At 30.7% G+C, this 21928-nt stretch overlaps 3 protein-coding genes and 1 long non-coding RNA gene across 6 annotated transcripts in view; 1 reads left to right on the forward strand and 3 right to left on the reverse strand.

Moving 5' to 3' along the window:
* The window catches only part of LOC132948174 (uncharacterized), a 258391-nt gene that overhangs the window by 186379 nt on the left and 50084 nt on the right, over positions 1-21928 (reverse strand). The window lies entirely within an intron of this gene.
* LOC132948329 (uncharacterized) lies at positions 1335-4703 on the reverse strand. 2 transcript variants are annotated; one of them, XM_061018751.1, is made up of 2 exons: positions 2392-4703; positions 1335-1896 (listed from the first exon to the last, which is right to left on the reverse strand). In XM_061018751.1, exon 1 carries the CDS (start codon positions 4401-4403, stop codon positions 3120-3122), a length of 1284 nt encoding a protein of 427 aa, XP_060874734.1. In that variant the 5' UTR covers positions 4404-4703; the 3' UTR covers positions 1335-1896; positions 2392-3119. The 2 variants fall into 2 exon arrangements, with proteins under 2 accessions (XP_060874734.1, XP_060874735.1); XM_061018752.1 differs by having other exon boundaries at positions 1335-1606; positions 1668-4703.
* On the reverse strand, positions 9521-11965 carry LOC132948330 (rRNA methyltransferase 3, mitochondrial). The gene is made up of 4 exons (XM_061018753.1): positions 11323-11965; positions 10833-11095; positions 10583-10735; positions 9521-10080 (listed from the first exon to the last, which is right to left on the reverse strand). The coding sequence occupies exons 1-4, from the start codon at positions 11583-11585 to the stop codon at positions 9599-9601; spliced, it is 1161 nt and encodes a 386-aa protein (XP_060874736.1). The 5' UTR covers positions 11586-11965; the 3' UTR covers positions 9521-9598.
* Positions 12153-20110, forward strand: LOC132948327 (protein SPT2 homolog). 2 transcript variants are annotated; one of them, XM_061018750.1, is made up of 7 exons: positions 12153-12531; positions 13209-13488; positions 14854-15008; positions 15823-17278; positions 17309-17543; positions 17615-17700; positions 17938-20110. In XM_061018750.1, exons 1-7 carry the CDS (start codon positions 12472-12474, stop codon positions 18003-18005), a joined length of 2340 nt encoding a protein of 779 aa, XP_060874733.1. In that variant the 5' UTR covers positions 12153-12471; the 3' UTR covers positions 18006-20110. The 2 variants fall into 2 exon arrangements, with proteins under 2 accessions (XP_060874733.1, XP_060874732.1); XM_061018749.1 differs by having other exon boundaries at positions 12154-12323; positions 12388-12531; positions 15823-17543; positions 17938-20109.

A 21928-nucleotide genomic window follows, 5' to 3' on the forward strand; every position in this document is an offset into this window, starting at 1 on the left:
GGAAGCACGTGGAAACGATGGCCAGCATAGCGTCTGCCTAACATCAGCGGTCCATGCCAGTGGAAAAGGAGAATACTTGGTTCGGTAGTAGAGAGCCAGCTCCTCTATGCGGCCCCGGTCTGGTCTACGTCCATCAGCGCTATAGCAAAGTACACGACGAATCTGAGGAGACCCTAGGGTCAAGCTGCGCTGATCGCGTGGGCAATCGGGCCTACAGGACGGTCTCTAACGAAGCCGCCTTTCTACTGGCGGACATGCCCCCCGTAGATCTTGTGGCTGAAGAGAAGCGGAGGGTGAAGGTCAGGCTGTCTGAGGACCCCCTACCTGGCGCTCCTCCCCTTTCCAAGGCCAAAATCAAGAAAGATGAAAGGAAAACCGCCATTTCCAACTGGCAAACGAAGTGGAGTGCCATCGGCCGTCTCATACCAGACCTAGTCAACAACAGGACTACACCGAGAACTCCTTGGACCTACTAAATGACTCAAGCACTCACTGGGCATGAGTGCTTCTAGTATCACCCCCGCCGCTTTGTCAGAGTTCCTAGCCCCAGCTGCAAGCATTGCCCCTCTGGATCAGACACCGCCAAACACACGATATTCCACTGCCCCAACTGGAATGGGTATCGTACTGAACTTCGGGAGCGGGTGGGATGCCCCCCAGAGGCTGTAGATGTACAGGATATACTGTGCGGACCGGTCTTTGGAGATCTCCCGGTTGATCTCCAAGAGAAGACAATAGCCCTTCGCGATGCAGAGGAGACGTTCAGGATATTCTACAAAATGGTGGAGGAGATCTTGACCCTCGAAGAGGAAAAGAGGGCTAGTCAGGCGGCTGAAGCTGCAGGTGAGTGACCAATCAAGCGCGTGAAGCGAGAGTGGCAGGTTACGGCCGGCTCGAGAAGTTCAGAACGGGAAGTCTAGGCGGTGGCTGATTTAGGCCGGCCCGAAAAGAGGACCACCCTCTGAACAAGATGTCTAGGATGGCTGGCTTAGGATGGAAGACTTCTGTTTCGGCTCAGTTTGTAATTGAATAAATATAAAAAAAAAAACTAGTGGACTGTATAAATGATTGATAATAAAAACTATTTTAATTACGTTTAATATAATGAGTGATTATTAGTTTACGTTGTAACGTCTCCTCTTCACCTGGGCTCTTACCCGTTTCGGTGTCGTTTTGTTTTTATTAACGAGGTCTCGGAGACTCGACCTCGGTGTGTGATATTATTACTAGGGATCAGGGTTACCTTATGTGAAGCAAGTACTCAACGTAATGTATATATATATATATATATCTGTTATTGATGTATTATTATTATTTACTACAAGTTACAATATTGAAATATACTTATAAATTATAACTCCGGGCTACCGATCGGGCCATGGTGTGTCGTGGGTGCCGATGTCCAAATGTGGGTTGAGCTGGTCGTCCGCAGGTCCTCTTCAGGTCGTTGTCAGCCCTCGAGTTCCACTATCGACCACCTCACTGTCTCTTCATTCTTGACAATCCAACTATCAACCGCCGACTCCATTCTATCGACTACCTCACTGTCGACTCTATCATCACTGACCCCCGCCAGGCGTCCAGGTCGGTATTTACACGATGTGAGCTAAACATCGCGTCAGCATAATATACATTTCATATATATATACACATTTGTCATTACTAACACTCAGCATATTAGCCGTGCTCAACGTAGGGAGTAATGTACGATGTCGATGACGATAATTGTTACATGTACCCCTTGTCCATTTAAATCTGGACCCCAGATTTGGGAAGTCAAGCAACGGTAGCTGTGTTAGTGGTAGTGTTGTATTTTCTGATTTCATGTTCATTGTTCATCCAGTAGCAAAGAATAACGGTACTCCAACCTCCTCCGACTGTATTTTCTTGCTTGGACTGTGAAACATGATTTTTTTAGGTATACAAACACCAAGCCACCAAGGCAATGGTCATGCGTATATAATAATATTAATAATATATCGTCGCCGTCGTGCAAAAAGTGTCTAAGTGCAAAAAATGACCAAGTGAAATAATATGGCCAAATAGTTACCATAGTCCTCCAATAACTATAGAAAAAAACGACCAAGTGAAAATGTTAAATATATACCAAGTTATGTCTAGTGTTTTAACTAGTACAAAACCTAATTACATAATTTAGTACATAATTTTTATTAATCAAAACTGTACTAGTTAACTATAAATAAACTCAACAGTAGAGCACCAATTTTTGGCTAAACTTGGATTGGTTGTTAATTCAATAACGCAGTATTTTTACATTAAAAATGTATTTTTTTCAAAATTTCTCGACAAAAACGGAAATATTTACATGTGTTAGTAAGATAAATTCACTCGAATATACTCTCATTTTATAAATTGGTTCATAATAAATACCCGATCCATGTCCTTGGTAGTTGTCGATAATTGTCTCTTCTGTTTGCAACGTATCTGGTATTATCACGCTTAATGCTAGAACAACTGTAACTATTGCGAACATTTTACAATTTATTAAATTAAAACGAAATGATTAATTATAATATAGTATAAAGATTGCCGATTAAATATTATTAATGTTAAATATTAAATTACAATTTTAAAAACGATAGTTATGACACATTGTTCATTGACTGTCGTAGTCACGCTCTAGGTGTGTTATTATAATATCATTCGCTAATGTATACGCTATATATATATCCTTACTTATAATATTAATAATATTATAATATATGCCCATGAATGAAATTGTGCTGAATTAATATTTATGTTGTTCACTCATTGACCTATATTTATTCAGCTAAAATACCAAACTGTTAAAAATTACGTTATATACCTACACTATAATATTATATTAAAATCTATCGTTAGGAAATGAAGTGATGAACACACACATTTTTTTTTACAAATAACTTAGCTTCGTTAATATTGCTTAACAATATTAAGAAATTAAGTAGTTGTGAAATATATTATGGTGGTCTCTCGACAGTAATATTATTTACAACGTGGTAAATAATATGTTGTGAGAGACCATGCAAATTGTCTTTATATTTTAATATTTTTAATTACATTTAATATTGTGTGGGGACCCTAGCTCATATCTATCCGAAAATGTATTTTTTCTTGTATTAATCTTTACTGTCGTGAGGTAGATTTTGGTCGACTTTTTGAAATGCCATATAAGGTTTTATATTTCTATCTTGGCAAAGAATATTTGGATTGTTTGAATTTAATAAAATGTGTTTTATTTCGCGAACTTCGGTCAATGGACAATTTGCGCGTTTTAAGTCGTTTTCATTGTTTATTACCTCGGTTTCGGGTAACTTGATTGCTTCTAACATTTTCCTTTCCCTTAGCAAAGCACGAGAAGTATGAAGAGAACGAAAATCATGCGTAAAAGTAACTTGTGTCATTTCTAGGTCGGGATTATCATATTTTTTGTCATAACATCCTGGTGTCCAATGATCATTTTCAAAAAAAACTACTAGAAATTTCCTACCTGGTTTATAAAACCCTAAACCTGCAGTTTTTTTAGAATTTTCGTAATTTGGGCATATGATTATTAAATTGAAATTATAAAAATCAGCTACTGCTGCTACGTCCTCACCGTCTAACCAAATTGGTTTTTCGTGTAAATTTAAATCAAGTAAATGGGAAATGGTTTCTGCAGTTACATAAATATTTTCGTGCGCCAGCATTACTGTCAACGCATATATTGCACAAAATCCGTCTCCCGGGACCTCAATCAACTTACTACTACATCTAACAATTTCACGTAACGTCGGCTGAATTAATATTAAATTTCTCATTTTTTCAATTTTGTTGTCATTATCCGTATCCCTATTTAATGTAGTTTCATCAACTATTTTTTCAATTTTCAATTTAATATTATCTAACATTCTACGTTTTTGATCGAATTCCAAAACAACTAAACCTTTATCACCTGTTAAAACTATCTGTTTATTAACAAAATTTATTTTGGCTTGATATAATTCTAAAAAGTCTGTACCTATTAAACTAGGTCCAACTAAGTTCCTAACTACCATGCATTTAATAAGGAATTTAATATTTTCGAACACAACAACTGTATTAATAATACCAAGTAGTTCTAAATCGGAACCGTTTGCCGCAATTAGCTTTACGCAATCGATTGCCTTTGGAGTGATTCCTACTGGTAAATTGTCAGCATTAATTATAGACGCAGTGGCCCCTGTGTCTATTACAAAATTATGTTCTATGTTTTCAATTTTGCCTACTACCTCAAGTCTTTGACCTGGTTCGAATGCTGCCGGAAGCGAGGTCGGATTACACGTCGTTATACATTTTTGTATCGTATTGTCATTATTTTTTTGCTTTTCAACAGTTACTGAATTTTTACTTGCGAATTTGTGATGAATATTATGGTCACTCATGACTGCTACTTTTTTTTCATTGAATAAACTATCTATATTATAATCGTCTATGTCAGTGTTTTTATTAATATCAATTTCATTATGTTTATCGTTAATTTTTAAGTTTTTTAATTGTTTTGGAATTGGAAATAAGGTTTCGTCATTTTTATATTTTTTCGCTATTATTGTTTCCAACAATGTTGTACTAGAAATGGTATCGTTAGAATTTTTTTGCTGGCATAGAGGGAGTCTAACCACTCTCTCTTGCCTTAATAGTTTTTTTGATTATTATGAAAATATGTTTTATTCAAATTACGTGTATCATTATCAGGCACCTGACCGATAGTGTGCTGATTCATCACGTTATTTACGTCTACATTATTTTGATTGATACCATTTGTAGCATGCGATGGATTTTGATAATTTTGGCCTACGTTTTGTTCGTTAAAATTTGCACCTTGATTACTATTATACACATTATTTTTATAATATTGCTGACTTTTTTGGTTAGGCCTATTTTTATACCTATCATCCCACTTTGGTTGTGTATAGCCATTATTACTATTAAAATGATTTGGAGGGTTATATGTATTTTTTCGATGGAAGTGTTTATTAGGATCTATATATTGATTCGGTCTAATTTCATTATTTGTGTTGTAATTATTATTTGGATAAAAAGTATTGTTTGGGTGATAATTTAGATTATTAACATAATCGTTTGGAATAAATGAATTATTTGAACTATAGTTTTGATTACTAAAATTGTTGTTTGGATAAAATGAATTATTTAAATTCTGTTTTTGATTACTATAACTATTATTGTTATTATTGCATGGGTCGTAATTGCACATATTATTATTGAATGCATTGTTTGGATTATTTTGAAGATTGTGATATGGGCTAGGACTATTCACATGCATATTATTATTAAATTTCTTTTTCTGGTTAAAATTTCTATTACCATTGTTAATATTATTTAATTTAGATTTTAAAAATTCATTTTCTTTCCTAAGAGTGTCAATATCTACAGAACTTATATTTTGAAAATCTGTGTGCATCAATTTCGAATTTTCTATTTTTTTTAAATTAATTTCCAAATTGTCTAAAGTGTCATTATTCATAATAGTTACGGTGTTATAATATTCTGGTGTAAGTGCCTCTAATATTATATCAATTTTCTCGGTTTCAGGAATGGTGCAATTTGTTTGACTGATTAAGTATAAAATATCTGCTAAGAACTCCGATATTGTTTCTGTCGATTTTAATTTTTTATTTCGTAATTTGTTTCTTAACATACGATTCCTAGCCGGCGATGCAAATTTTTCCTTAAATATTTGTTCTATTTCATCAAAAGTCGGATATAAGTTATTAATTGTTAATGTTTTGTATAATTTATAAGCGGAATTTTTAAATATAATGGCAAATAAGTTAGTTTTATTTGCGGAGACCACTCATTAGCAGTAGCTACCACATTAAAGTACTCGAAAAATTCTAAAACGCATTCATCGCCCGAACCGTTGAAAATATTAGGTACAAATTGTTGAGGTCTTGCCATTTTATTTTTCGTATTTAATTTAACTATATTATCAATTTTTGAACTAGCGTCCAATTTATTATTTTGATTTACCTCTACAGATTCAAATTTTAAATTATTCGGTTGCTCAGTATTTTTAATTTGTGAAAGTGATTGGTCTATTAAGAGATTTTCTAACTGTTGGGCCACGTCTTTAGGTCCAACCGTATCGGTACCCTTATTTTCTAATTCTACCTCTAAGTCTGGTTCGCTAATATTTTTTTCACAATGATTTTTCTGGCTATTATTGAAATCTAATGATAACTTAGTTTCAGTAAAGGTAAGATCTGCAGTACTATCGTTATAATTATCTTTATCTTCGGTATCAAGAAGTCCAACTCTAAAAGTTTTTATTGCTGATTTCGCGAGATCCCTTAAGTGTAAGAGAGTTGACGATTCTTCACAATGTATGTTACAAAATTTTAAAAAACCGACTACTTCAGATTTATCTAACAAAAGTATCCACGATACCGTTTTCTGAGATATTATGAATTCAAATTTTTTTTTTACTGGTGTTAGTTTATTAAATTCATCTTTACTTAAACATTCGACTTCGTATAATGTGCAAAGCGTAAATTTTTTAACTAACTTAGCCGATAAAGGTATCTTTCCAAATTTCGAATTTTCAAAAAAATCTCCTAATTTATTCTCATCGATTTGTCGTAATATGCCGATCAATTCTGTTGCATTTATTTCTGAATCGAAGTGTTCATTTAAAAATAAAATATTTAATTTTGTTACTTTAGCAATCTGATTATTAGTATTTCGTTTAATATAAAATTTGACATCCATTAAGAATTATTAGGCCAATAACTTCACATAAGATTCACATGACACCCAACAATAATATCACAACACAAGGGGTGTACCTTAGAATCGAAATTTTTCTCGAGAAAAAACAAAATATATATTCTAAAAAAAAATCGGGACTCCAGGGACGGGCGCCTCCACCAACTGTAACGTCTCCTCTTCACCTGGGCTCTTACCCGTTTCGGTGTCGTTCTGTTTTTATTAACGAGGTCTCGGAGACTCGACCTCGGTGTGTGATATTATTACTAGGGATCAGGGTTACCTTATGTGAAGCAAGTACTCAACGTAATGTATATATATATATATATATCTGTTATTGTTATTATTATTTACTACAAGTTACAATATTGAAATATACTTATAAATTATAACTCCGGGCTACCGATCGGGCCATGGTGTGTCGTGGGTGCCGATGTCCAAATGTGGGTTGAGCTGGTCGTCCGCAGGTCCTCTTCAGGTCGTTGTCAGCCCTCGAGTTCCACTATCGACCACCTCACTGTCTCTTCATTCTTGACAATCCAACTATCAACCGCCGACTCCATTCTATCGACTACCTCACTGTCGACTCTATCATCACTGACCCCCGCCAGGCGTCCAGGTCGGTATTTACACGATGTGAGCTAAACATCGCGTCAGCATAATATACATTTCATATATATATACACATTTGTCATTACTAACACTCAGCATATTAGCCGTGCTCAACGTAGGGAGTAATGTACGATGTCGATGACGATAATTGTTACAACGTCGCATATATTGACCGGCATTGTCACCGATGCGTCGTCGAGAACGAACTGGCGACCCGTGCCTTTTATTACCCCACCTGGGATGGCATAATAAATACTATCTACATTCAATGTACAGATAACGACGATCGTCGGTAATACTTATTACCTGTATATTGAACAACTTCGAACACTGTTGTGCTGCAAAATTCACTATGTGAAGGGATTGCCCGGACTATTCCCATTTGGACTAGACATTTTAATGACGTGTAAGGTATCATGGAGCTCGTAGCATAGGAATATATACCAGTGATAGCTGCTGAAGCTATGTTATGGACCATGTGAGCTAAAACCAACTGCTGTACACATTTATATGCTTACTTATTTAAATAAATGATGCTGCATGGGGGCTAAGGAATGTGAAAGTGTACGGGTCCCTTGTAATGATAAAACCAAAAAAAAAAAGTTAGAAATTCATAAAAGTTTTTCTTTTCATACGTAAGGTTTAAAAATTTTAATAGAAGATTTTGCATAAGTTTTCCTACCTAAAACAAACAAAAAAAAATGTACTTAAATGGAACTTTATTTTTGTATGAGCTTTTGAACTTTTGATATTCAGCGGTAAATTATTGATCGATTTTTTATATTTTCAAAACGAATAACCATACTCATTAAATGTTTATCATATATTTATATCAGCATTTTCCATACACGATGAATTTTTTTTACTATTTTGACGCTTTTTGAGCTATTTAAAGCCATAATATTTTTTTCAAATGTTGTAAATTATTTTTTTCAGTTAGAAATTCATAAAAGTCTTTCTTTTCAGAGCTAAGATGAGAAATTTTAATAAAAGATTCCCAACAAAATTTTCTACTTATAACAAAACAATTAAGTTTAGCGTTAAGCAACAATATTTTTTTATGAGCGTTGGAATATATAATTTTTACGATATTGTATTTTTAGTAGTAATTTATCGAATTCAACAAGACCTTAAAGCACTAAGCAGTCTCCCACCTCATATAAAAGTTATGGTGTATTTACCTCAGTTATACGTGTTCGGCACCACTGAGCTAGGCCTAGGCTAACGCACCGTCTCCGCTCGGAATCGTTTTTCGTATCCAATGATTCATCATTGAATTCAATTATACCACATCCATTACAATGACATACTTGACAACTACTATACAGCAGAGCGGTAGCCACTTTTCCAGCTTTTTCAATTGGGCTGAGGTCGCACTCGGGATATCCCCATCAAATCGTGCAAGTCAAATTTAGGTATAATTTTTAATATTTTATCCATTTTATAAAACGGAAACCCTTATTTTAACACTTTACCATATTATGAATAAGTTTTTGTGAAATTGAAATAATAATTTACCTAGGTATATTGTATTAACATCGTCCTATATATAACATATATGTTATTACTTATTATACAAGTTATTTTTTTATATTTCATTATTGGACTACAAAGTGCATGATGAAAAATGATCAGCATTTAAATTAAATTAAATTTTTAAACTACTAAATATAATATGTATTTATTATTATCATCATCATTTATAACTTATGTAGTTGTGTAGTAGATATAATTTATTATTACAAAAAGTTGGTAGTGTTATGGTTATGACTTATGGCAACAATTATTATCACAAAAGCTATTTGCAGTATGCACAATGTTTTGTTACACATTGCCGTTTACAAACACAAGTTACAACTAAAAAAACCTTATACCCATGAAACATGAGAAACTGTATCAAGTAGGTAATATGTAAGTTCTTCATCAAGTATTACATATTAACTTTTTTTTTAAATTAGATGTCGCACATTTCTACTGCCTTTTTACAGTTTTATTAAATCATATAGGTATATTATTTAGTTCCGAGTTTGTGAAACTTAATAATATGTTCGTTCTGATTGGTTATGAGACTACGAATGCTCAATTACATTGGTGGAATCTGACGGTCTTCGATCTACTTTTGCACTGTTATTAAGAGTTAAGACTTATTATTATTAACCATTAATAATATTTTTTTTTTCATTTATTTACATAGTCAAATAATTGTATATAAAACACATTTTACAACTATAATATTATTATCTTAATATACTTGTTCAATTTTATCGATTTCATCTCCACTTCTTATTAAACTTAACATTTGTTTTTTGGCCTCAAAACATAAAATACCTACAGCTGTAGCAGAATTTAAGCTTTCTATTCCATTTTCAAGTGGAATATTTACGCGGATACCTTTTCGTAATCTAGCAAACTCGTACCCTTCATCACTCAATCCATGTGTCTCACCTCCAATAATGAGTATCAAAGGAGTGGTTTTACAGTAATCTATTTCATAGTAAGGAGCTATTGGTAATTCAATTGGAGCTGTTTTTCTAAAAACATTTACATTTGTGTCTTCATTGATAATTGAATAATCAATATTGCCCACATAGTTGTTATCGGCCAAACAGACTTGACCTTTGATATTTTCCAAAAAGCTCCAGCTGACATCTGATATTATTTTCATTCTGAAATGTGCACCACAACCGGCTCTCAATACTTTATCTCCCCACAAATTAGTACAGCCTAAATAACAAGAATTATTGGTTTTGAAACATAATACAAAGTATAAAAGGTAAGATTATTGGGATTGGGTGCCAATTTATGTTGTCTATGTCTTTCACATGACATACAACTTAGTAAAAGTTATCAGTTTTCTATCCATTAATACAATTAATGTAATGAAGCAAAAAATATTAAATTAACAAATTTGAATTTAGCGTACACTGCACTTACATTTTTGAATTTTACTCCTTAACTATCAAAAATTTGATTCAAGTTTGAAATTATAATTTATTATTTCAAAATTAACTAAAACTGAATTGAAAAAAGTGACCTGGTAATCTCATATACATTCACACTAAATCCAAATCTGACATCTGTTTTATAATATTTATCAGTTCATTACATTTATTGTACTTATCTTTGCAAAATGGGTAGTCTTTCCATGTTGCACTTGTTAAGGACAGACAACAAACATCAGTACCCAATCAATTTTTCAAAATTCATTTTTTATTTGATTATTTACCTTTCATTAAAATAACTTGTGATGCTCCAACAGCTGTTACAGTTCTTAGCACAGCACCTAAATTACCAGGTTCGCGGATATTATCACAGATTACTGTAATTGGAAATGCATTTTTCTGAGCTCTATGATCAATAGTTGGAATTTCAAAAATACCTTAATTTTAAAAATATAAATATTAAATTTAATAATCTAGGTAGGTACTTGTAACGTTTTAATTTTATTAAATGTTACATGTTTATTCTAATTGTACCCATTATTCCTTGAGATGTCTCAGTCTCCGAAAATAGTTGAATCATTTTATATGGAGCCTTATAAAATATTGTACTTGAGGCTGGTAGATCTCGTAGTTCTTCGGGTAAACATAAGTTTTCTAATACTCTTTTCTGGCTAAAGAATATTTGTTTTGGCTTCACACCGGCGTTTAATGCATCCTGTATCAAACGTTTACCTTCCAAAAGTATGCTACTATTTTGTTGACGTCTTTTTTTGTTTTTTATTTCCATCATGGCTTGACTGAAAAAAAAACATTAATTTTAAAGCTATTCAACCGTACAACTGCCTAATAACTACAAAAAAATTCTTCATCATAATTTCAGAAATGACACATCTTATGCAGTAGTTCTGTACAATTAATTTAGAGTATTTATATTTTATATTATTTAAGGTTTATGTGCAACCAAATGTTTAATAATTAATATAATATAGAGTAGATAGTACTAACATATTCGATAGGTACTAACCTCAGTAAGGGACTAGTTTCTTTAAGTATGAGATATGAAGGAAATCCACTGTTATCTTTTTCAACCACTGACAGTATTCCGCCTCGCATATGAGGCTTAATACTGTTCAACGGGTCTTCATTTGACCGTTGCTTGTTCAACCGTTGATGGTCTGAATCCTTTACATCCGACCGTTTAACGTCTGACGCATATGCTCGTATGGCAGCGACATTGCACACTGCTCGTCTGAAATTTACCGTAAAACTACTAGTGATCGCTTTCATTTTCGACCAATTCCGTTGAAGGGTTCAAATAATTTCTCAGTATATTTTGTTATTTTGTTATTTAATAATTTATGGGTTTGTTATGGCAGTAGAAAATGCCTACTATTAAATTATGTAGGTACGTTTCGAATAAGACACAAATTAGCAATAGCAGCGGTTTGCCTACAGAAGTGATTAGCGAGATCAGTAAAAAATAAATGTAAAATGTGCAATGCTTTATTTCAAAATTGAAACGTCTCAGAAGTTGGAGGTCCGTCCAGTGTCCCGATTCCAGGTATTAATGCATTGTAGTATTGTACACATTATTAAATTTTAAAATATAATATTATAACCTGTAAAAACGTGTGGAACCTAGAAAGAATCACCATCACGGACTACCGAGGTGATAACGATAAGTGATAATAACTATCGTTTATTAGCTCAATAAAATAATTGTACGAATCTCGACTCTCGAACAGCTGCAGCTACTGCTAGACAGCTGTTTCGATGTTAACATGATTGAACATGTGGCGTATACGACGTATCACGACCATAGTGAATATTGTACTAAACGGGGTAGTGACTAGAGAGTAGAGAGTGATAACTTCTAAACTTTCTACAACCTTAATGGCTTATTGGATATCAGTCGACGTCGTACCATTTCTCGTCCATGTTCCACTAATTTACTCTTGAAAATGTATAATAGTAACAATCGTGATTCTTTTCGATAACATTTTAAAATTTCATCGACACTTTTTGGTCAGAATATTTTATTTAAACGGTCTCCAATTTACAATCCATAATATTCAATATGATTTTTCAGCAGTTTTACATAAACGATTATGGTATTCGTATTTCATTCTAGCAAGACTTTTGGCCATAATTTCACCTCCATTCTCTCGTTCCGATGATGGATTTTCACACTTTACTCTACCAGGCGCAAAAAAACAATACAAGAGACAAAGATGTAAGTAAATCAAAAACTAATAGTTAGGGTTAAAAAAATATATTAATTACTATAGTTACAATTGCCTACTTATACATACAAATTTTTAAACAACCTGTTGACTATTGTTAAAATTAAAAATATATAATTCTGAACATCCGTGTAGATTTATAACTGCCTCCCAGGATATATTCCTATACAACGTCTAGCTACCATATTGAACAGGATCTACATCCATAAACATGTATTGGTGACTCAACTCTGGTTTCTTATCCTTCCGCCGAACACAAATTAGTATCTACCATATGCCTATTATACTCATAGTTAAATATGGTATAGTGTGTAGACCAGTGAAGCCCAACCTATACTATTTTTTCATCTTTTCAAGTTGAAAAATTTACAAACTATTGATACACATTTATTTTCCTAATTATTTCTATTGCTTTTGCTGATAAATACTCTACTTCATAACAAAGTTAGAATATATGTAAGCCAAAAAAAAAAAAAAAAAACACAAATAATTTATTACATTGCACATATTTCAATTAATTGTCACTAAGAGTATAATATTTTATGGTATTTTCAATTAAAAGAGAGCTAGCTAAATCATTATAACTTATAAGAATTCTAGAAGAAACACCAATTTACTTGACAAACATACCTCATTAATCATTATACTAAGATTTCATTCTGTTCAGGTTAAATATTTCAAAGCATCATTGGATCCACCAAAAAAAGAAACAAAAGAAAGTAGACAATTGTCTGACAGTATTAAGAAGTTTTTAGCAAAAAAAGATGAAGAAGATCGACTCAAACAAATAGAAGAACAGAAGAAAAAAGATGAATTAATATCGTTGCGTAGTCAAGATAGGAAATCTTTCAAAAGGGTCCAGTCTATGTTAAACCGAACTAAATCAGCAAATAAATCAGTTATTGAGGATGCCAAAGATGATGTTAATACATCTGTTACCATGGCTGGTTAGTACATATATTTTTTACTTTATAATTACAGATGTAAATTAATATTATTTCTATGGGAGCCGGAAAAAAAGTTAATTAATTAGTTTAAAAAAAAATAAAATTACTAAATGTATAATACCTATATAATATTAATTTAATTTAAAACTATAAATAATTAAAATGTAAAACTAATATTTATTTCGTTTTCGAATGCAATGGCCAATATTAATTAAAAATTCTTCCACCGATATTTCGTCAATGGCCACTCTAGAACATAAGATTTTTAAACGTTCACCGGTACGTTTTTTTGGTGTTTGAATCCCTTCACCTAATTCTTGTAACGCTATTTGAGCTCTATCTACTCTTAACTCTTCACGCATTTTAGAAATTAACTTCCATTCATATTTTATCTTTTAATACAGATTAATTGTGCTATCTTTATTGCCTTGTAATGTACATACACAATTTTTCTTTAATATATTCTAGTATATTTTTTCTATCTACCTTACCTTAATACCTTCTATTTCTGTAGATTGTATAACGACGTGAAATTTTAATTCTTTATAGTTTTAAATTATATTAGATCATACCAATCATATATATTATTAATTTTGAATTAATTCAATAAGTTTAATTATTTTTTATGAAACAATAAATCAAACCGGACTTTTTTTCCGTATAATAATTTTCTTGTCGGACTTTTTTTCTCGGGATTCTATTTCTATAGTGCTCAAATTAAAAAAAAAATGTAGCACTTATATTTTATGATACTGTTAGTGATAATCATGGTAGATTATAGTAGATACTAAATTGTAATCTACTGTGGTGATAATTAAAATAATAATAACAAAAACAAACAGTTATTGTGTGCCATGGATTGTATACACAAATTCACTGTTCTGCCACACTTAAATCTTGGGAATTGTAATTTATCTGATTAATATTTCTTACAATAGGGTTGTTAATTTAAGTTGTTTTTTTTTTGTAATGAGTAAAGTTGTTATCTTTAAAAGTATTAAATAAAATACTTATTAAATTTGATACCCAATTTGATAGAAACTTACTAACAATTATATCAAATAAAATATTATACTCTACTCAGAATAGAGTATATCAGGTGATGAACAAAAACATGTCGAGACTGCGCGGTATATGGGTATACGTCCCCACTGCCGACTACTGGTAGTAAGTGGTGGGGTTCTGGTAACATTCAAAGTTCAGGCTTTAGTGTTCTCTTATTCTGAGAAGAGTATAGAATAAAATGTAAATGTAATATCAATAATTGTGAAAAAGACTAATTATAATAATAATAATAATATTATAATTATAACAATTTAGTACAAGATATACATATTCAAATGTTTAATAATTAATTAATTATAGGATTTAATCAACCTGATGAGGATGACTATGGATATGTTTCTAAAGATGCCATGGCCATCTATAATAATATTATGAACAAATATGTGAATACTCCAGCAGATTCAAGAAATGTAAAAACTCCCAATCACAGAAGTCATGACATTTCTGGTACTAAAGTATGTAATTTGGCTCGAGATAAAAATAAAATAAAACTTATTGAGATTTAAACAAGTAACAAAGTAACAAAATTATGTATTATTATTGAATGTATTGATTGGTTTAACACATTGGCTGCGAATGTTTTTTTGCCGTATTTACACAGTGAATATGATAAAAATAAAAACAAGTTCTAAAAAAAAAATAAAGAAACTGCTTTTAACGACGTATGTATACATATTTAAAAACATGAGTTTAATCCACACTAAATAATAATAAAATAACATTCAGCCACGCGGGAATAATAAACCATTTATTTTAAATGTATATTGGACACCAAATGGTGTCAGTAAACATTCAACATGTAATACTGTTTTATTAATGTATAATTTAAATTGTATTCAGCGTTACATTTTTAAAAGATGTCACAACTATTTTTATAGTTTTATTATTTTTTCATTTTTACCCAATATATACATATATAAATATCAACATTTGAATAATATAATAAAATACAAATTTTGAACTATTAAATGAATATTATATTTAAATATTAGTAGAAACGAATATTGAATACATTACATAGCATTTTTAACATAACATATAAATTACAAAACTAAACAATGCCTCACCATTATAAATCTAAAATTATAATCAGTTTTAAAATCAAAAATTTCAAATAATTATAAATATATAACTACATATAATTTAAAATTATATTTGTATCATATTAAATTATATTTTTTTAAATCATATACAAAACAATTTTAACTGTTTTAATTTCTTTTTTTATAGTTCTTTAATAATAAATCATAATTATTTAATGATTTTTAGGATCGTGTTAGAGCAGCGCTACTAAAAGAAGAAGAAGATCAATTATTGCCACATAAGCGAAAAAGAAAACCTAAAGATATAGACAATGCTGAAGATTGTCAGGATAGTGTCGAGCCAGAGCAAAAAAAATCCAGACCTGACACAGAGAAAATTAAAAAACGTCCTGCACAACCTCCGCCATTAAATTTCCATGAATTACTTAAAATTGCTGAAAAAAAACAATATGAACCCATAATTATTGAAAAACCTAAGAAAGAAGAACCTTTACCTATGATGACCAAGAAAGAAAGACATAAATATTTAGAAGACAAGAGAATTGAAGAAATACGACTAGCTCGACGACAAGGCAAGGGCTTACCTATTACTGAAAAACCCAAAGAAATTAAACCAGTTGAAAGAATTCAAAAAGCATGTGCATCTTCTTCAAAAGTCGATATACACGCAGAAGAAAAACTAAAAAAGAATGCTTCTGTATGGTCTAAAGATTTAAAAATTAGTAAAGAGCTGAATAATAATTGTAAAAATGATAAATATATACCAAGGCCATTGAATAATTCAGAAAGTTTACGTATGAATTCAAATGGGAATAGAACCACCTCTAAAAGTTCATTAGAACAACATTTGTTGAATGAAAAGAGGTATAGTTCTAATGATGAACGGTATTCACCGAAACCAAAATCAGTCAAAGATCAATATATACCTAAAGCTAAAAATTCAATTGAAAATAATTTTTCACCAAAACCTAGAGGTATGCCAAATAATGATAGATATGTATCTCAATCTAGAAGTTCATCATCTGACAAGTATTCACCAAAACCCAAGAGTTCAATGCCATCCGATAAAAATTTGTCAAAACCAACCCCCATCGAAAGATATGTGCCTAAATCAAGAAGTCCGCCATCTAAAAAGTATTCTCCAAAACCCAAGGATTTAATGCCTACAAATAAATATGTTTCAAAACCTACACCCACTGAAAGATATGTGCCTAAATCGAGAAGTCCACGATCCGACAAATATTCTCCAAAACCAACACCCACTGAAAGATATGTACCTAAATCGAGAAGTCCACCATCTGACAAATATTCTCCAAAACCAACACCCACTGAAAGATATGTGCCTAAACCAAAATTCTCAGCCGATGAAAAATATTCACCGAAAATTAAAATTTCTGCACAACCAGAAAGATATGTGCCCAAGGGAAAAGGCTCATCTTCCTCAGAACAATATACACCTAGTGCAGTCAATCATTCAAATGAAAAATATAGACCTAGACCAACGTCATCTCAAAGCATGAAATCAAAACCTACCAGTTCAAATAATAAATATGTCCCAATGCCAGTTGATAAATCTAAGAAGTTACCAATCAGCAATAATATTAAACCTAGACAACTACCGCCTAAGGAAATGGCATCCAAACAATTTCCTCCCAGAGATATGATACCTAAGCAGTTCCCACCTAGAGACATGGTGCCTAAGCAGTTCCCACCCAGAGACATGATGCCTAAGCAGTTCCCACCCAGAGATATGATCCCTAAACAATTTCCACCTCCTGATATGAGAAGGCGAGATGATCGACATATGCCAATTCGCAACAAACGTCAAGTCATTGAATCAGATTCAGAGTATGATTCTGAATTAGATGACTTTATTGATGATGGGCCTGAAGATGAAGCTGATTATTCCAAAGTTATTTCAGAAATTTTCAGATATGACAAATCAAAGTAAAATTATTTTATTCTAGTAGGTATCTTTTTAAGCAAGTTTTAAACAATATTATTATTTTCATTTTTAGATATAGAGGAATGGATGAAGATGATGAATGTATGGAATCTGATTATCGTACTCTTCAAAAAGAAGAGTATAAAAGTACTAGAGCTGGTAAGGCATATTTTACATTTTAAATTTAATCTATACATAATATGTGTTATCAAACCTTTACAAAAATAACCATATTATAGTTTTACTAAGTTGTTGGTGATAGAAATTTAAAAGTCCCAATCATACAAATTTCAATTGTTTACAATTCATAAATAACTTATAATGATATAATTAGCTGTATAGATTATATAATTTATTTATTTTAACTTTGCTTATAAATCTATGTTTTTTTAAAAGGACTTTTGGAAGATTTAGCAGATATCCGAAGAGAGAAACAAATGATGAAAAAACGAAAAAAACTTTAATGTTGAAACCAATTATAATTTGTTGTGTATATTTTTGTTACCTTAATTTTTATAAGCTTGTTTCTTACGGTTTACTAACCTTCACAAACAAATATTTTTGGTGTAACTAAGTATAATATGTATTTTGTACAATATATATAGGTTACATGTTACTCATTCAAATCACTTTGGCTGAGCTCAACAAACTAAACAATTTACTTACTAGCCATATTTGGTAAATTGCTTTTTTTAGTAATACTTGTATTACAAACTTAATTTGCTTTTTATAAATTGTACATACATTTATTATCACCTTATATTATTGATCCAAAATGCTCATGATTTTTGATTGTGTATAATTATTTTTTTTAGACCTCATTTATAAACTAATTGTTATTGTGTTATTTATCTTTTCATGATCGTCATTATTTTTTCCAATATTTGAGTAAAATATAATTAAATTATTGTTTGAGATTATGAATATTATTGTAATAAACTAATAAAAGAATAATTATTAACAAATTATTTTATACTATATTATGATTATTGATTAGTTTCTGGATATTTTGCATGAATTAATTAAACTGGTTTTTAATTGTCATTACTTTTTTTCTCTAAAAACAAAATAATACGATCATTCAATTTTTATTTAGTAACTAAAAGACTTCAAATCATCTCAGTAATGGTACAGTTGGAAGTAAAAATTTGTTGTCTAATTAAATTAAGTTTAAAAGACATTGGAAATGTACATAATATTATGTCAAATGTCAACCAATAAGTTTTTAATAATTGTTGTTACCACCGAGAGTTGGTAAGTATGATAGTATTGTCTTAGATAAATATAATATAACAAGATGTCATATGTTGGGTTACATACTAAAAACATGTATTTTTATTGTATAATTTAATTATTATTTAAAATATAGTTCTACATTTAATTTTAATTTCTTCCAGATTTTTGTAGGTATTATTATTATTATTTTTTTTTTTTTGTGGTAATAGAGTTGTTTTTTTGTTTTTTTTTTTTCATATACATAATTCTTTGTTAATTTGAATAATATTATACTTTTATATCATTATATTATCCAAAGTTGAGTATACCCGTCACCCTGATAACTATTTTCCTTGTTTACAGGTATCCATAAAGTTATATTTGAAGGCTATGCTCCCCTGATGACCTATGCTTATAATGTATAATGACCAAATTTTTTTTGTCAATTTATTTGTGTACATTGAATAATATAAAATATAAATAATTGTTATAAACATGTTAATTTTTTACTTTCTTGATTTAAAATGTAACTCAGTAATGATGAGTAGGAGGGTAATTTAACTAGCTTTAATATAAAATATTAATGTAAAAAAGTTAAAACAAATTTTGTTGGGAATTTTTTAATGTTTTTCAGTTTAACAGCTTTGTAGTGAATAGCCCCACAAAAAATTATTTTCATTTTCATTTAGCAAAGTAGATTTCCGAAACTGGTAAACGGATTTTGTTGTTAGGGGTCTTGTTAGATTCACATTGGCTAGGAGAAGTGCACTGTAGATTTTCAGAACTTTATCTTTATAATAGTTAATTCACTACAAAGCTGTAAAACTGAAAAACATCAAAAAACGCCCAATAAAATTTGTTTTAACTTTTTTTATTTTCTGTAGTGAATTAATTATTAAAGATAAAGTTCTGAAAATCTTCACTACAGTTCTCCTAACCAATGTGAATCTAACAAGACCCTAAACAAAGAAATCCGTTTTCTGGTTTCGGAGATCTATCTCACTAAATGAAAATGAAAATGATTTTTTGTGGGACTGTTCATACCGACATTTTTCTGGATTCAAATTATTGTTATACCGCGTGGGTGTGATATCAGTTAATACATTTCTAAAAATTAAAAATCAAGAAAGTTTACATGCTGATCCTGACTTTTTTTTCAAGTTAATTATTAATATTGTAAATATAACTGTCCAGTGTCCATGTTTATTCACTCGTGATTGAATTGGAAAATATTAAATTATTGTTATTTTTGTTAAATTGTATAGGGGTAGGTAACATACATTATTTGATTTTATTTTTAAATAAAAATATATTAACAACCTACCTAAATATGTAAAATTAAATTACGATTCCATCTAAGTTGTGTGTGTTTTTAAGTATTCAATTTATAGTTTGGTTAATACTTTGGGCTAACGGTATGATAAGAAATGGAATATGAAAAAGAAAAATGAATAAAGCATGCCAAAGAACCTACCGCAGGCTATCACCTAACAAAACATGTATTGTCATTTGATAAATTATAAGTTATAACAATGAATATTATACTATTTGTAGATGAAATAATCTATAATGTAGAATAATCAATAGTTATTATAAACTATTTTAACCGTGTATTTTAGTATTACTTGATTTTTAATGTAGGAACCTAATCAACTATACACTAGGTACTTGAAACCGAAAATATTTTTTCGATTTTTTTTTTCAGTTTTTAACGGTACAAACCCGTATTGAAATCGGTATCCAATATCGGTTTCAAGTCCTGTATTATTATTATATTATTATAATGACCGGAGCTTGAAACCGAAAATATTTTTTCCTATTTCGATTTCGGTTTCAGCTATCGGTATTTATTTTTTCCTATTTTGATTTCGGTATTATTTTTTCCCGATTTTGATTTCGGTTTTTGGATATTGGTTTTATTTTTTCTGATTTCGTTTTTGGTTTATGACGGTTATAACCGGTATACAAAATCGTGATCCATTATCGGTTTCAAGCCCTGACACTACACCAGTGTCATATTAATTATTATTTGACCCCTCGGTGCGATGGTTCATAAGCGCTGCAGAGGCGTGTTAACGGGGGATATAGAAGGCACTTGCCCCCGGCAGCGTAATTTTAAAATATTTTATAGATGGAATTCATGTACCTAGATGATTATAGATTCTTCATAAGATTTTTTCGTTTTATCGTAATAAATTAATTTTTCCATCAGTGACTTAAAATATTATAAATGTTAAAATGTTTAAGTATTTTACGAAACATACGCATCTATATATTTTTAATAATAATAAAACTTATACCTATAACATATAAGTACAGAGATCTAAATAAGCTAGATTCGAATAAATGCAATGCGTTAATGCAGTCGAGGCTCGATGGACGAGGATATCTTATAATAATCAATATTGTAATTTGTAGTTATAATACGTATCAATACTATCTATCAACACTATTCACTTCTAACTTTAAAAAGTTCTCCTAATTAATATCATACCTATACCCACTAATTTTGCATATTTTTATGTTTTTGTTGCCTATTTTTGAGATGTTTAAGATTATAAATTATAATATAGACTATATAGTACATATTTTATGCAATTTTAAGTGCTATAAAATCCCAACCACGATTATTATATTATGCAGTTACTCATATATCTATTCACTGTATTGTAGTCAGTGCCCAGTGGACAGTTTGTTAACGCACCACAAATCATACTACAATCATCAGCATTTAGTAATTGTTGATAATTAACAAGTGTATTTTTTTTTAATTTTAAATATTTTCGAAAAGGGTGAAATTAGGTGGCACAGCGAAGTACTGCAGAATATACTTAAAAAAAAAACAAAAGCCAAACACTTAAAACTGGAAGAGATTCCAAAGTATCCTCACCATAAACTATTATACCTACATATTAGTCAAGAAAAAAAATGGTTATATAATTACACAATACCGATGTAACATTTTAAAGTTGATATTAAAATATACACAATTTTATATTCTATACCGATGGATATTTTAGTTTTACAATGATGTAGGTATTGGTGTGTGCTTTTTTGTGTATATGCATTGGCTCTGGTAGTAAAATGTACGTAAAAGTGTCATTCATAATCTATATACTCTATAGTCTATAGATCGCAGACATTCTTCTACTTGGTACTTTATACTGGGCCA

This window comes from Metopolophium dirhodum, chromosome 7 (genome assembly GCF_019925205.1).
Source record: "Metopolophium dirhodum isolate CAU chromosome 7, ASM1992520v1, whole genome shotgun sequence".
Lineage (NCBI taxonomy): Eukaryota > Metazoa > Arthropoda > Insecta > Hemiptera > Aphididae > Metopolophium > Metopolophium dirhodum.